This window comes from Phoenix dactylifera, chromosome 15 (assembly GCF_009389715.1).
Source record: "Phoenix dactylifera cultivar Barhee BC4 chromosome 15, palm_55x_up_171113_PBpolish2nd_filt_p, whole genome shotgun sequence".
Lineage (NCBI taxonomy): Eukaryota > Viridiplantae > Streptophyta > Magnoliopsida > Arecales > Arecaceae > Phoenix > Phoenix dactylifera.
Window position 1 is genome coordinate 12,006,308 of NC_052406.1, and position 17,751 is coordinate 12,024,058.

General features: G+C 39.0%; 1 protein-coding gene across 1 annotated transcript; it reads right to left on the reverse strand.

Moving 5' to 3' along the window:
• Positions 1-10,780: 10,780 nt before the first annotated feature.
• On the reverse strand, positions 10,781-17,421 carry LOC103723536 (GDSL esterase/lipase At5g62930; the record flags this gene model as incomplete). Its single annotated transcript, XM_039134502.1, has 5 exons — positions 10,781-11,128; positions 14,310-14,475; positions 14,931-15,007; positions 16,562-16,702; positions 17,344-17,421. Coding segments are annotated over 5 exons (465 nt in total), but the record flags the coding sequence as incomplete, so codon positions are not given.
• Between the last annotated feature and the right edge of the window lie 330 nt (positions 17,422-17,751).

A 17,751-nucleotide genomic window follows, 5' to 3' on the forward strand; every position in this document is an offset into this window, starting at 1 on the left:
AATTCGTCTGGTCACATCACAGATAACCCTGTACCCCTCCTATAAAAGGAGAACCTCTTTTTCTTGAAGGAGGATTCTGACTTTTAGACTCCGATATATAGCTCATATCCTTCTTCAAATTAAGCCCCCTCTGACTTAAGCATCGGAGGGCCGGCGCCGGAAGCTCGGGCCACCAGCTTTTTGCAGATCTCCCGGAGGACGCAGCCCGTCGATGTACCACAAGCACCGGAGCTCCTCCTTCTCGACCAGTGGTCACCTCCGGGTTCCAATTTCCAGCAACAGGTACGAACAATTAATACATAAAAAAATAAAAAAATATGTTGGACTCACAAGGACGATGCGCACAGCTTGAGAATTGGAGAGAGTACAACTTATCATGTATTCATAGCAACTTCAACCTCCCTCTAAGCTTTCTATCTTCCAGCGATTTTCACCTTCCCAATCTTCATATATCTCTCATATCCTTATCCACCATGTTCGCTTGTGTTGGCTACAGTGAAGAAGAGCAGCAGGGGTTGGAGGGCCAGGATGGGGGGTTGGTGTTGACCCTGGCCGCACTTGATCTCAAAGAATCCTAACAACAGAGCAACTAAAAATTGGTGGGGACCAAGTGTCGGTCACTCACTTCCCACACCAAAGAGTCCCTTCTTGCTTCTTGGCGTTGGCCTAAACAAGATGTGCTGTCTTGCGTGCGCGTGCCTTGGCTTGTGCTGGGACTGCCATGGCCGCGCTCATGCTGATCCTTCTGTCGGTTGCCTGTGGGTTCGCGCACGCACTGGTCTGGGCCAAAGGCATCCAGACCATGCGCGCGGCTGGTTATTTGGCTTGGCCTTCATGGCCACTCGGTTTGGTTTGCGCCTAGCTCTCATGACCAAACGCCTGTCCCGATTGCGGAGGCGCCCCAGCCGATGGTCTACAGTCTTGGGTGTGTTCTGCTGTGCCTTGTCGATGCTGCTATCAGTCCAGCCTTTGCCTGCCAAGGTTGGCCGAACCTCGGTTGTGCCCCCAAGAATGAAAGATGGCCACTAGGCGAACATGAGCTTGGCTCTTGCTTTGCCTTGGCCTCCATGATTTGGATGTTTTGGTGAGGAGATATAGAGGGAACCTCACCATTCCCCCCTTCTTGAAGAATATCTTTGTCCTCAAGGTGGAATCTGGGATATTTTCTTGCCACTTCATCATATTCTTCCCATGTGGCTTCTTCAGGTGGCATATCCTTCCATTGAATGAGAGTCTGCCATACTTTTCTCTTGTTCCTCCCTTTTCTTTTGATGTGATATTGGAGGACTTTCATAGGTTGAAGAACTACTCATCCTTCCTCATCAAATTTTGGTAAGTCGATTCCAATACTAGAGGGATCTCCCACTCTTTTCTTCAACCATGATATGTGAAAGACGGGATGTAATAAGGAATTGTAAGGTAACTCCAATTTATAAGCAACCTTACCAATTCATTCCAACATTTTGTAGGGACCATAATATCTTTTAACAAACTTGTAGCTGAACCTCTTTCTTAATGACTTTTGTTGCGTGGGTTGAAGCTTCAAGTATACATAATCTCCGGGCTGTAACTCACCATCCCTTCTCTTCCGATCATGAAATTTCTTCATTCTTTCTTGGGATTTCTTCAATTCCCTTTTTACATTCTTCAAAACTTCATCTCTAGTTGCTACTCTTTCTCTACCTCATAATTCTTGGTTGTCCCAATTTCATATCGAGTAAGTGTAGGGGGTGGACGACCATATACTAATTCAAAAGAACTTTTCTTGGTTGATCCTTGGTATGAAGTGTTGTACCAATACTCCGCCCAAGGTAGATAATCAGCCCATTTGCTTTGTTGTTCATGACAAAAACACCTAAGATATTGCTCAAGTATTCGGTTAATCACCTCCGTTTGTCCATCGGTTTGGGGATGATATGATGATCCTGCTTTCAACATGCTTCCTTGTAGAGATAACAATTCTTTCCAAAACATACTCATAAAGATCTTGTCCCTATCAGATATAATACTTCTAGGAACTCCATCTAACTTGATTACAAACTCCACAAATGTTTGGGCTATGGATTTGGCGTAAAAGAATGTTGGATAGGGATGAAATGTGCATATTTGCTGAGTCTATCCACCACCACCAGCACCACTTCATAGCTCTTGCTGGTTGGCAGCCCTTCAATGAAATCCATGGAGATGTCTTCCCAAATTTGATTAGGAATAGGTACCCATAGGTAAACGAGGATCATATTTTACCTTTTGACAAATGTCACATTGAGCCACCATGGCTTTGACATCCTTCTTCAAACCTTCCCAGTAGAAGAAATGTTTCACCCGGACATAGGTGCGGAACCATCCGGAATGCCCACCTTCTTTGCTATTATGAAAATGTGAAAGGATATCACCCTTAAGTTTGGAACATTCGGTACATAAACATTGGATTTATAGAAGATGAGATCATCCCTAATTCTGAAATTCTTCACTCCATCCGAAGTAGCTTCAATTTTTTCTTGGATCTCTTGAGATCGAGCATCTAACTGAGCGCCTCCTTGATTCGGTCCCAAATCCTCCACTCTATCCTGCTGATGGCAGAACATATGAACTCTCTTTCCTCTTAAAGTAGCCACGGATCCTCCAACATTGGCAGATTTTCTTGACCTTGTATTGCTATCCACTTCTCCTTCTTGCCGTCCAATTTGAAGTCCATAGTCATGGATTCATAATTGGTGATCACTTTACCAACACTTCTAAGCCATACACTACCAAGGACTATGTCAAGATCAACTAACTGAAGGACATGTAAATCAGCCTTGATTCTTACCCCTTGGATGTTCATTTTCACCTCTTGTATGACTTCTTTGCATGTAAGTTTCTCCCCACTTGCTACTTTAACTTCAAATGGTTGTATGTCAATAGAATGTAGTCCCAACTTGGCCACGATTGAAGCATTGATGAAATTATGGGATGATCCACTGTCAACCAACAATGAAACCTCATGTCTTCCGATCCATGCTAGGAGCCTCATAGTGCTGGGTTTTGGTACTCCAGTTAGTGCATGAAGGGAAAGTTCTGCATCACTATCTTCGGCCCTTGTATGATCTTCATGGGTTGGAGTCGGCTCCTCTTCATGTTCACTTGGATTTGTGGTTTCTTCATCACCCACTTCTGCCTCCAGCACATCAATGAGGAAAGATTGGCCTGATTTGCATTTGTGTTCACGGCCCACTTCTCTCCACACTTGAAACACAAGCCCTTCTTGATGAAATCTTGGACTTCTTCCCTTGAAAGCTTCTTCACTTACTGTGGCTGATTTCTTGGGTTGGTGTCGGCTGCATCCTTGCCTTTCCAAAGAACTTTGGGTGGAATGAACTTGGCCTCTCGGTTGATTATCTCCTTGATCATCCTCCTTTCGGACTGAAATCCTTCCTCCAAAATTTCAGCCATTCGCATGGCTTCTTACATGGAAGAGGGTTGCTTTAACTTGATCTCCTTGGCAAGCCAAGGCTTCAAGACATCAATGAATGTGCCCAAGAGTGCTTCCTCCGACCAACCTGTCACCAAAGTTTGAAGATGGCGGAATTCTTCTACATAGGACCTCACTCTTCCCTCTTGTTTTATTTTTGCCAATCGCCCATGATAATTCACAATAGGGGAAAGCCCCCATTGAATCATAAACTCCTTCACAAAGGCTGTCCATCCTAATCTCCTCCCTTCTTTTTCATACATGGTTCTCAACCATCTCCACCATTTTCTTGCTTTGTCTTCAAGATGAAAACTAGCAAGGGACGCTTTCTCTCTATGTGGAACTTCATAGACATAGAAGAATTGTTCCACTTTATCCATCCATTCGAAGGGATCTTCACCACTATACTTAGGAAATTCAATTCATGGCTTCCTAATCTCCCTTCTAGGCTCTTCCTCATTATCACCAGATTCACCAAGTTGAGGCATTTTTCTCCTCTCATCTCTTCTTCTTCCTCTCGGTCTAGTGGTAATCCAGGGTTCCTCTTCGGACTCCCTCACACTAAGGATTTCTTCATATTCTACTCCTTTCTCAAATCGGTCCACACACACCCCAAATCCTTCCACTCGACTTCCTCTTCTTATTCCTTCACTCTTTTTTTCTCTCACCCGAAATCCACTATGATTGCTTGCTAATTCTTCTTCACTATCCCTTCCTTGGTCCTGCTCACTAGCATGCGGCCAAGGCCCTTGTTAGAATTTTCTCCTCATTTCAGCTATTGAATTGGAAAGATCTTCTAAGACTTTACTCACTCGGTTGGACTGACTTTCAAGGGCTTCTAATCTTTGGTTATCCCTGGAATCCATGAAATTTTATATGATTTCAGAACAATCCTTCAAAGGCATTCAAAGGGAAAAACTAGTAGTGAATCCTCACTTCCCACAAGGTCACTCACGTGGCCCTTCCCTCTTTTACCACTCGAAAATGGTAAGATGAATAAAGGTTGATTTGACTTACTTGCAGGAAAGTTCAGAAGTTGTTAAGTAGCGCTACCTTCAAGATGTTCTTCACCAGAATAAGGGTTGAACCTTGTAGTGTCTTCCTTGATGAAGATCTCTCAATGAAAGCACCAAATTGGTGGGGACAAGTGTCGGTCACTCACTTTCCACACCAAAGAGTCCCTTCTTGCTTCTTGGCGTTGGCCTAAACAAGGTGTGCCGCCTTGCGTGCGCGTGCCTTGGCTTGTGCTGGGACTACCATGGCGCGGTCGTGCCGGTCTTTCTGTCGGTTGCTTGTGGGTTCGCATGCGCATTGGTCTGGGCCAAAGGCATCTAGACCATGTACGCGGCTGGTTATTTGGCTTGGCCTTCGTGGCCTCAGTTTGGCTTGCGCCTGGCTCTCATGACCAAATGCCTGTCCCGATCGTGGAGGCGCCCCAGCCGATGGTTTGCAGTCTTGGGCGTGCCTCTGTGTGCCTTGTCGATGCTGCTATCAGTAAAGGTTTATTCTCTCTGTCTCCCTCTTGCTAATTCACCCCATCCACTCCCTCTCCTTGTAGGCCTCTATGATCCTATAGTCACATTCCTCGCCAAATTTTTCTCTTCTCGGCCATAGCAAAATGTGCACCACTTGAAAAATCTAACTTTAAAGTGCGATCACATCTGATTTGTTATGCAATCAACCTCCATTCATGTTTTTTGATCCTTTCAAGCTTATTGAGGCATATCCCCCATTTTCCCTCATCTCCACTCCATTCTAGCGCTGCTAATTCAAATAAAACACTTATTTTGAATCAGCTTAATTAATCATTATAGGAGCCAAATCCATGCCAATTCCTTCAATTAAACATTATCCCTCTAACACTAACAACTTTGTAGACCTCTGAATGCTAAACACATATTGAATAAGCAATAAAAATGCATGATGTATGGAATACAGATAGATAATCGCGTTTCATGTGTAAACTTTTTTTTTTCTGAGACACATTATATACAGAAGATTCTACATATTTGTCCCAACTTAAGTCTTAGGGTTGGTACACATATATCTTTATTGTTTAGCGATACAAACATTATTGACGGTCAATACATGTTTGTAGTATTCGATGCGCACTTTCAGTAATGAGCTATATACATTTTAGGGTTCAGCATATATGCTTGTAGAGATAAACATTTAGTTCAACGTGATATACACTTAATATCAAATACACTTCTTGGTTTTGCAGATGCTTAGTTTCGCATCTATCAATACCACACATTTTGTTTATCAATGCATGCTTCAAAACCATGAATATACTTTCGCATTTATTATATGCGAATGCACATTTTTAGAAAACAAAGTCGCACAGCCTCCACTTCAATTGAAATGCAAAAGGTGGCAAGAGCAAATGTACTATATGTCCAGTGATGCTCCTTCACCAGAAAGAAATCCAAGGAAGAAGAAGGCGCTTCTACAACAACTGATTCCCAAGATCCACATGCTAAAATTATGGGAAAGATCATGGGGGAAGAGTATCTCATGGAAAAAATGCAAGCCTTACAATTAAAAGTTCATTAGAACAAATTTGGTAGAGTGGCAAGCTAAGAGAGAGGGGTCCTTCCACTAGTGGAAAGGTCAATAGTGCTATCGAAAGTAAAGAGATGTAGAATCTCAGGAATGTGAAAGAAAAATCTGCAAAGCAGAAGAATGCCATTTTTTGTGCAATAAGACAACGAACTATGACCAATTTGACAACAGGAGCGAATGTTTCATGATAATCTAGGCCTTCAGTTTAATTGTAGCCTTTAGCAACAAGCCTTGCTTTATACCGTTCAATACTACCATCAGACTTATATTTGATCTTATATACCCATTTGCATCCGATAGCATGTTTGCTTGGTAGAAGTGAAATCATGGTCCAAGTGTGATTAAACTTCAAGGCCTTAATTTCATCTGCCATAGCATCGTGCTGGTGAACATGTTTCATTGCTGAGAAAAAGGACTTCGGTTCCTGATAAGAGAAAATAGAAGCTAGAAAACCGCGATGAGAGTTGGAGAATTTATCAAAGAAAAAAATAATTTTGGAGTGGATACTTGGTACCTATCACAAGGTTGTTGGTATCGGCACGAAAAAGATAAAATCTGAGAGCACTAAAAATCTTGAAGCCATTAGGAAGGACGTCGGATCCTTGTGGTGCGTCTTGGAGATAAATCGACGGATGTTTCAAAAAGATCAACTGGTTCGATAGAATCTTGAATAGAAGTGGAAGAAATAGAGAGGATGAGTTCATCACCATTATTAGTAATGTGAGGAAGAATTGGTGATTGGGAGGAAGGAAAAATATGAGATGTGTTAGCAAATAAAAAAACTGATTCATAAAAAACATCCTCCCTACTAGTGAATATTTTTTCTCAAGTAGGTCATGCACGCGGTAGCTTTTTGGCTATAGGGATATTCTACGAAAATGCACTTATGTACATGAGGTCTAAATTTATTTTTGGTTTGGATAAGAGCAAAACAAAGACGTCCGAAGGTACCTAAATAGTGGTAAAATTTTTTTTTATCAAAAAGCATTTTATAGAAGATTTACCATCTAAAATAGAAGAAGGAAGTTAGTTAATAAGATAAGCGGTAGTTAAAATACACTCATCCCAAAATTGGATTGGTAGGTTGGCTTGAAAATGTAATGGTCGAGCTATTTCAAGGAGGTATTTATGTTTGCGCTCAACTATACTATTTTGCTGTGGCGTGCCAACATAAGATGTTTGATAAATAATTTTAAAGAATCAAGATAAGTTTGCAATTGATGATCCATGAATTCATCCCATTATCACTTTTAACCATTTTAATTTTACGAGAAAATTGGTTGTCTACAAGAGCAATAAAAGTTTTTAAGCAAATAAAATGTTTCATGTTTGAATCATATGAGAAAAATCCATGTGCAACGTGAAAAGTCATCCACAATTGTTAAAAAATAGTGTATGAGATGGAATAGGATAACCTCCCCAAATATCAATATGAATAAGTCCAAAAATGAAGAAAGTAACAGTAGAACTTATAGGAAAAAAATTCTAGTTTGTTTGGCTAGGGGACAAAGAGTACAAGAATTTATTTTTTTTGAAAAGTAGAAAGAGGAATAGAAATATCTTGGGCTAAAACTTTTAATTTTAATGTTGACGATGACCCAAACAATTATGTCAAAGACTTAACTGGGTGAAATAAGTTGTAGACATAGGAGAAACTGGACCCCGTAGTAGTAAAGACCATCATTTATTTTAATCAGGTTCCTCATTGATAGGTCCTGAAAAACATAGAAGTCAAAAAAAAAGAGATTGCAACACAATTATGTTTTAGTAAACTTACTAATGAATAGTAAATTTAAACTAAAAGTAGGCACGCAAAGAAAATTTTTTAACTAAAAAGAAGGGGACATTGTAATGGTCCCTTTTTGGGTTATTTGCTGTATCTCCAGTAGGTTGTTTAATGGATTGACGAGTTGGTAAAGATTCAAATGATAAAAAAATTAAAATTGGAGGCCATGTGGTCAGAAGCACTTGTGTCAATTACCCATATCATAGGTTGTGAGTTAGAAGGAATACCTATCATATTGATGGACGTGGTAGCTTTGTCGATGTTTAATATGGATAGCAATTGGACATACTGCTTTGGAGTGAGCTGGGGCACAATAGATGGGCCGAGAGGATTTGCACTATTGACAACGTGATTTGTAGCAGGAGTAGGAGTTTTGGTTCTTCCATGATGGTTCGAGTAGGTATGTAATTTGTAGCAAGTGTCACGTATGTGTGACCAAGATAATTGCAGTAATCATGGTGTGATCGTCCTCGACCGCCATGACCTCCACGACCACATCCTCCTCGTTGGTTACGAAGTGACTAGAATCGTGCTTATCAAAACTTGAAGTAGCCATGGCAGCACCTTCAAGAGACGTCATCGGTTTGACTTGTAGTGCCTTTTGTTTCTCCTCTTGTAAAATCAGAGAAAAAGTTTTACTTACTGTAGGTAGTGGCTCCATAATGAGTATTTGACTCCGAATGGTTGAAAAGGAGTCATTGATTCCATAAAAAATTGAAAAACTTTTTCATCTTAGATATCCGATTCAACTCTTTTTTGCACCGCAGGTGTAAGTAGGAAGTGGACATAGATCATTAATTTCATCCCAATATACTTTGAGTATGGTAAAATAAAAGGCAACAGAAGATTGATCTTGAATATGCATTGAGTATCTCCCTTGATACGATAATTTGGGCAGCCTTACCATGAGAAAAACGCTCCTCCAAATCTTTCCATGCCTCTTTTGCGGTTTCAAAATAAACTATGCTACTCAAGATTTTTTTGAACTGCGTTCCAAATCTAGAGAAGCACATTGTTTTGCAACGTTGCTATGCATTAAGTGTTGTTAAATTTTTGTCAGGCTTCTTAAGCGAGCCATCAATAAAGCCAATTTTATTCTTGACTAAAAGAGCGGTGTTCATGGCACGCCTCCATAGAGGATAATTATCGCCAGTGAGGACTTGAGAGACTAAGACCATGCCTGGGTTATCTGAGTCATGGAGAAAGAACGATGACGTTATATCAACACTAAGATTGGAAATAATAGTAGAAGAGCCATGATTATCAAATGGAGAATAGAGGGCCAAGGAAAACAAATACCAAAAGGATGACAAGAAAACAAGAATGAAGGATTGACTGATCAAGAAAAAACCCGCTCTGATACCATATTCTGCTATATTTGAAGTTCAACTTGTATATAAGCATATCAGTGCTATGATCGAGGCAATTCAAATCACAAATATAAATTTTTCAACTACAATGAATGCATGGGGAGAACGTGATTGTCTCTGTGCATCGGTACAGTTATAACCATGACACCAAGGAACTTGTCGCTCAAAAACATATATGCAATCCAATAACTGGCCTCATATGACTGGGAAGCATGCAGACGCAGAGAAGGATCAAAAAGATCTACAAAAGCAGCTTCCAGCATGCCACTTAAGAATGCAGTAGTTACCAGGATGACTCTCGCATGTAATGTTGCAGAAATGTGAACAACTGCTCAAAGTTGCCTTGCACTTCCTCGGACACTTCTAACTTTGCAAGGGGTAGGTCTTCTAGTAGCCTGTATTGACACCCAAAGTAGATTGTAGCATAGCTTGAATCTGATTGGATCTGAACCTCGCATCATCAAGCACTTGCTGCCTGACCTCCTTACATATAAGGGAGCAATTGCATTGCCGGTTATCTCTTCTAGACAGAGCCGGCCTAACTCTTAGGCGACTGAGACGGTTGCCTAAGGCCTCGGCCCAAAGAAGGCCACTGCAGAAAAAGCCTCAAAGACAAAATGAAAGAAAAAAGGCTCCTCCTGTGAGTTTGCTTAGGCCGACCTACTGCAGGAAATGTCTCAAAGACAAAATAGCCTTAGGCCCCCAAATACATTGGGTCGCTCCTGCTTCCAGATCAGCTACATGTATGCACACTAACAAACTTATTGACCTTGAGGGTCTTTAACACCCTAATCACCCTTGCAGATATGTACTAGCCATGCAAAGGATCCGTGCTTCTTTCTGCCACCTTCTACAGGTTGGACTTGAACAGTTGATACGCGAACCCCCTTCGAATAGCATGCCTACTAAAGCGTTCAATTGAACTCCTCTGCTCCATTTAAGGCCACTTAAAACTGTCTCTCAGTTTGGTTTGTCAGGGATTTCAAAATTCACAACAAAGTCATCAATGAGATCTCCTGAATGGATCACTTCACAATCTTCTTGTATTTTAAAGATCAGTCATTTCTTTTATATTGATTACATGAGGGAGGTAAGGGTAATTTACAATTGCATTCAAATAGACTGCATATGAACGTGTGCTTGAATGCTTGAACGCATACTTACGGACAAAACAAGCAGCAGCAACAGCGAAAGAATTTCTTCTTACAACGGCCGTAGCCATCAAACTTTGCCTCGCATATTGTGGTTGGCTTTATGAATACTTGTTAACCTAGCATTTCCGTTTAATGCTGCTATGGACAAATAGAAACATCTTTTTAAAAATTGAATAAAAAGCTCTTTTTGAACAAACAAATCAAATGGACAACCAATAATCTCAGATGTCTTCAAATATGACTAACAATTTACATGGTGGGTTTAAATAATACTGGTTCGCGTTGTGTGAGTTAAAACTGTGTAATTCACCGGACTTGTTAGCTTAATCTTTATACAAGGAAAAAACAAAATATCAAATCTAGAAAAGTGGGGGGCAGTAATTTAGCATGACAGCGGCAAATCATGAATATACATCTATTCTATTTCCAGAGAAAGAACAGGAACATCTGATGGAGGAGACGGGCGCAAAGACCAAAGGCATGTCAAACATACTGTACTTCCAAGAAATATAATGACCAAGAACAATAGAATCAAGCAATTTAGGCAATAATATCTCACAGTAACAGTCTGCCTAAAGGATCTAAGGAAGTTTAAAGTAGCTCAGGAATTTCACAGAACAGAAAGGCAAGCGAACATTTAGATTTTCTGTTGGAACACCTTTTCAGGTTGATCCCATTAATCTCAGAATGATGAGGGAAATCATAAGGCATCTCTTCAACAGAGAGATGAGCATTGTTGAATACTTGCAGGACTTCTTTGTAAATAACATTATTGCCTTCTGCTGTCAGATGCAAGCCATCACTGCGAAAATGAAGTTGCGTAAAATACTTTAGATGCCAGGCATCGTTTGTTTATCACAAAGACAGAAAGAATAAAGTTAGTGATTGTGACTTGAGATCTGCTTTATTAGGTCTGCATGCATGACGCGTCGATGAAAAACTATGCATGTCTTGGTATCAAAAACTGGCAATTCTCTGATGGCCTCATGCAAAAAAAGAACAAAAAAAACAGAACACCTCATTTTGGATTTTAGGCATGAAGATATTGTTAGCCATCACTTATGGTGTTAAGTATAGATTAAGTGGCACACTGATAATATTGCAGGATTTGGACCCTGCCCAAGAGGATTACAGCTTAACTAACTAATTCTCTGTGTGTGTGCGCGCTCTCTCTCTGTGCACGTGCGCGCACAGGTGCGCACACATACATAAATGAGAGCATGGAATTTAGATTGATGCTCCCATCAACCAATAATATGTTTTTCTTCTTTCTATAATGTATATTAATAAATATACTCACTTTTAGTGGATTCACATTTCTTGTTTCTCACATGTGTATGCGTGTGTGCACGTGCATGCACAGGCGTTAGAGAGAGTACATCAAACCTGTAAGAGTGTATTTTAACTCTTTTTCTTCAACCTAGAAATTTGACAGACGATCACTGTAGCAGCCTCAACTTATGCACTGGCATTATATATCGAAAGATACATATATGCATACGCCATTACACATCTACATACATTTCTATGCATGTACTCGCAAGCATGTGGGTACGTCTATTATAGTGTAGAGTTATGTTGCTTTGGTTAGAGAGCACAAGTAATTAGCTCCTGGCAAAAATGGATGATAGCAAACTTTTATTTCATATAGGCATAGGTTGTTACAACTAAAGGCATTCTCTTAACAAAAATTCAACTGTCTAGTATAACTAGACATTTTAAACTTGTATATGCTAGTATTCAAAATGTGTTTTTAGCATAAAAAAACGCATAAATTTACATTGAAGTTGTAGGCAGTTTAAATACTGGAGATTGTAATTAACAGTGTGCCTTTATATTTAGACAGCCCCCATGTATTTTGCAGCAATAAGAATCTGTTTCAAATCCTACCATAGGACTGTAGCATAAATAGTATATGAAAATACAATGCAATAGAGATAATATAAAGCCTACAATAAAGTATAGATACACCAGATACTGAAAAATAGACCATGCATACATATACACAAACATATATATGCATGCATGAATGGAAACTCAAGTTAAATTAACCGAACAACTCCAAAAGAAAGTATCCCTGTCCTTTCATTATATATAAAAAACACTTCTCTTCTGCTGGCAGATGCAAGCCATCACAGGGAAAATGAAGGTATCTAAAATATTTTTGATGCCAAGGTTTGTTTTCTCACGTCAGAAAGAATAAAGTTAGAGATCTTGATCTTGAGATCTGTTTTGCTTGCACTGAAATATATGAATATCTATGGAGCCATATAAACGTTGCAAGGACTAAAAAGTTTACAAGGTCAGCACACATGACGCATAGACAAAAGACTATCCATAAGACTTGGTACCAAGAACTGTCAATTCTTATGGCTTAATGCAAATCCTTTTTTTGGTAAATAAAAGGGAAAGGGGGGAGGAAGGGATAAGCCCACCCCACGTAGCAGCCCCCACTGGGCCCCCATCCGCCAGGAGAATGTTCGATGCAGGCAGAATGACCGTGTGTTGGGCACCCGGCAGGTTTTACTCATACCCTCCCACCCGTGGGCCCGGTTCGGTTACCCCTCTCGGCTCCGGTACGAATACCACGTGTGAGTACGTCACACTGGCACCATCGAGGCTACCAACAGAGCGATATGCCCTTCCAGACCCCGTGTCCGAGCTGGGAGCATCCGGTCCCCACAATTTAATCGACGTCCGTGCGTTTCGAACTCGGAACCACTTGTTGGAAGTAAGGCCACGCTCCCATTGGGCTACCACCTCAGTGGCGCTTAAGCAAATCTTAAAAAACCTCAAAACTTCTATTTTGGATCATAGGCTTAGAATATTGCTGATCATGCTAATGGTGTCAAGTAAAGATTAAATGGCATAATGCTCATGTTGCACTGGTAGGATTTGAGCCCGGCCCCCAAAAGAATTGCAGCTCATCTCTCCAGGCATGAAGACACATACTTAGCATGGCATGTGAGACATATGGTTCCATCAACTAATATATGCTTTTCTTTTTTACATTCCTGTGTATTAGTGAATATACTTTCATTTTTAGTTTGATCCACATTTCTTGTTCTCGCTCGTGTGCATGTCTGTGCAAGAGGGAGGACAGAGTATATCTATCCTGTAAGGAGTGTATTTAACTTTTTTCTTTCACCTACATATTTGACTAATGGTGTAGAAAGCCTCAACTTGGGCATTGGGCATTATATACAGAAAGATGGACACATGCATACACAATTTGCACATGTACAAACCTATGCATGTATTTTTCATGCATGCAGGCATGTATATTGTATGGTAGAGTCATAATGCTATGGTAGAGTAATCATGCTTTGGTAGAACACAAGTAATTAGCTCCTGGTATGGATAAGAGCAAATCTGTGTGTCGTACAGCATGGGTTGTTAGGAATAAAGGCATTTTACTTAACAAAAATTCAAGCTGCTATAATAATATAGACATCATAAAACTTGTATAGTTAGCATTTAAAATGTGGGTGCTTTCTTAGCATCAAAACTTTCTGATTTTTTGGTCACTTTTGATGCAAAAGTTTCATCAGAGTTCTAGGCAGTCGTCTAAGTACTTTAAATCGTAAAAATTAACAGTATGCTTTCTAAATTATTTGGTCTCAATGTGTTTTGGCATTAATAGGAATGTGGTTCAAATTCACCAGGAGGACTTTCATGTAAACAATATATGAAGACATATTGCAGTAAAAACATGCAAAAGCTTGGAATAACGCATAAGGACATCAGAGATGCTGAAAAACGTAAGACATACATAGCACCAAAAGAAAGTACCATGATCTTTCACCATACATAAACAAAGAGAAGTTCTTTGTAGAAGCATCGTAACAGATAAAAGGTAATATTATTGCAGTCATGCTAGTTTTAAACATATGCTATCATATTGCAGACAACTACTGAAAATCATAAGCCACCTAACCACCTTACTAGTCAATACCTTTAAGTTAGTCTGTAAGACAACTCACCTGAGGAACCTTTTTCTGCCATCCCGAAGTTTCTTGCATCTGCGACCATAAGTTAATGCAAGGAATATGCAACTCTTGAGCCAACTGAACACACTGCCTTGCATAGACGCCAGTCATCTCATTTGTCCTTTCTGGTAGTGTCGCAGCCTTCTCACCATATACAGATCTTAAGAAAAAAAAGGCAGCTTTATTTCAGGAAATAACTAACCAGATAATGTGTCATGAGCTGACTCGAATATGTTCAAATGTTCAACAGCATTTTTTAAACCCAAACAAGCATTTTGTAAACCTTTGTGACCTAACTTTGATGAAAAATGAATGGAGGCTCCACAAGAAAACTTTTTCAACATCATAGTTTTGAACCTAAAAATTTAAGATACTTAAATGCTTTACAAATAGTTAATTAACCATTAGAAGTTGGTATTTCTATTTCATAAAATCTAATTGCAGTTTGGAAAATACTGTTATAATTTCTGGGTCATACTCATTTGAATACTGGTCCTTGCAAGGGAATTTTAATTACAGTATATTGTTTAGTCAATCAGTTAACAGGGACCAAATCTAATATGAGAAATATCACAAATCCCTATGGTATGAAAATGGAAGGGGAAGACATCAAACCGTGCATATTCTTTCCGTCCATCCTCATCGACAGGAGGTGGAGTGATTAATACCACCAGCATGTTGGATAAACTTTCCTGGAAGATCACATAGTGCATGAGATGATACCAGGTTGGAATTTATGCATCTATACAAAAGAGTGCAAATATAAATTAAGATTTGAAAAACATGCAAAAGCATCTAAATTAAGAAATTAGGAGGGCAATCATGCCGAGAATTCAATAGCAGAAAAAAAAGGAAAAATTTCTTGATTATATCCTAACTGGAGAAAAAAAGAAAAAAAAACTCTTAAATTTACCAGGCTATGATCTCCAAAATAATACTGGTTACAGCTGGGCTCTATACTTTGAGAATGCAGCATTCCATAATACTTCTAGAATTAGAAAGGAATATCTAGACTGCAATAACAGCAACAACTTATTCTAGAATGCACATAATGCCTTCAAGGCTTCGACATAATTTTTTCAAGAAACAAACAGGCCAACATTTTTTTAGGTCAAACATGTCCTTTATCCACTCATGTAACATCTTCTTAGGATTTTTCATGCAAGATGAGACAACACTAACAATGACTAGTACTTGTAATTTTCCAAAACAGCTAACGTAGCCATCCTTTGTTGTGAAATCTATTTGAAGATACTTGAGAATTCATATCCTATACACAAATCATGGAAATTGTACCAGAGTAGCTTGAGATGAGTGTAACTTGCTATCTATCAGGATATAGTTAATCGATGTAAAGCGACATTCTTTAATCCAAATCATAAATTAAATTAAGGCCCCTTGACATTGGATTTTCCTCAATAGAAACATGGATGGTAAGTGGTGGTATGTCAAAGAACTTAAACTGAACCTTGATCTGGACAAATAACGAAAGCGAATTTATAATGCTAAGCTGAAGGATATAATATTTGGCTTTCTGGTCATTTTTAGTACTTATATGCTGCCAATCATAGATAAAAACCAGTGAAGGAAAAAAGATAGTGGAAGAGACCTGAAACAGCACTTGAGGGTCAGAGAAGCTGTATCATCAGCTTTAATTGATAGATTGATCTTCTTATAAATGGAGGGCCAGAAGCCCCAGAGAAGATGTTAGTGTTGAATATCAAGCCATTAAAATAGTTTTTCTTACCGAGTTAATACATGGGCAAATCATCTCCAACACATGATTACTACTTTATACATATTTTTGATGATCTAGATCATAGTGAACAGTGTGGATCGTTCATTCAGAATGTCTATTTTTAATTTTAGTTTCATAGGATTGAGCCTTCAGAAAGGAGAGTAGTCTCTCTGTACATACATACATATACATGTACATAGATATGTATATGTATACATAGATAAACACATACATACATATATTCATATAAATGCATGTATATGAAGGATTTAAATTTCTCTATCCTGGGATGTGCTAGCCAGTGGTAGCATGTACATGCCATGCCATGCTGACACACAGCACAAGTTGTCCTGGAAAACACAAGCTGTGCCAGTGTGTTGACACTACACCATACCAACTTATTGCTGCGTGCCAATACCTGCCTGACATGAACCAGCAAAGTCCAAGAGTTAAACTCTTAGACATAAAACCTATAGACATTTTAATATAAAAACCTATAACTTATAACCTTTAGATGATCAACAATTTTTCTGAGATTCTCTTTGTACTCTTCAACAGGCACATGCTGTCGTTGATTTGATCTTCCCAGGAGGGCTGCATCATTAGCGCCAAAAAATATAGTTGCAGCAACAGGAGGTGTTGGACAGCTCTGAGGAGAAAGAAAGAGTGAACTTTGCATTGTCATTTAAGATGAATTAATAAATCAGAAAAAGAATCAATCAGAATTTCTATATAATAATGATGATATGCAAAAGGAACAGCAGCATAGAGATATTGAACTAGAAAGTTACACAAATATCAAGATAATGTTTATCAATTTGGGAATGCAAGTATTGATTGCATATTATGGATCATCAACACAATATAGACATAAAGGTAGCCTAGAAGCTCAACTAAATGATGCAAATGTGCGCAGACCACCAAAAGATTTAAATTTGATATACATAGCATAGACAAGCAATGAAAGGAAAGAAAGTTTCCATCTAGGCATAGACAAGCAATGAGCCAATCTAGCCCAGTTAAAAGAAGTTTGACGAGTTGTGGAAACTGTTTAATTACAGCACTTGCACGATATAATAGCATAGAAATATTTGACACGTCAAGGAGAAAAGTAAAAAAAGAAAAACAAATCATCTGCATTTATGTGTAGATATACATATATATACATATACATACACACACACATATATATATACATATACATGTTTGTATTTAAGTATATCTATGTATTTAACTCAAAGAAACAGGCATAATGGTAATAGATCTATTGCAAATTGGCTCGAACCTTACCAGAGGAAAGAGGTGATCAAGTAAAAACAAAGCCCATCTCGTGTTATACCCACCATAACCTCTAACAACTATATCTGCCTAGAATTAAGAAAAACAAAGCCACATAAGCAATGATAAGGAAAGAGGAAAAAACAACATATAGTCATGGTGTTATAAGCTTAAATTGTGTCCCTGAAGAAAGCAACTTTCACATATAAAGAACAAAAGAAAACATTAACACCCCCCCCCCCCCCCCAAAAAAAAAAAAAGGTGAAAACCAATATACTTCCATTTGAACTGGGATTCTGTCAAAAATACAGAAAAAGTGACATACACCATTCATATTCCTTTGGTGTAGTGAATTGGATTAGTGAGACCAGCGAAAGAGTATGTGAAATTTAACTTTGACTAGAAGATAAAAGAATGTCA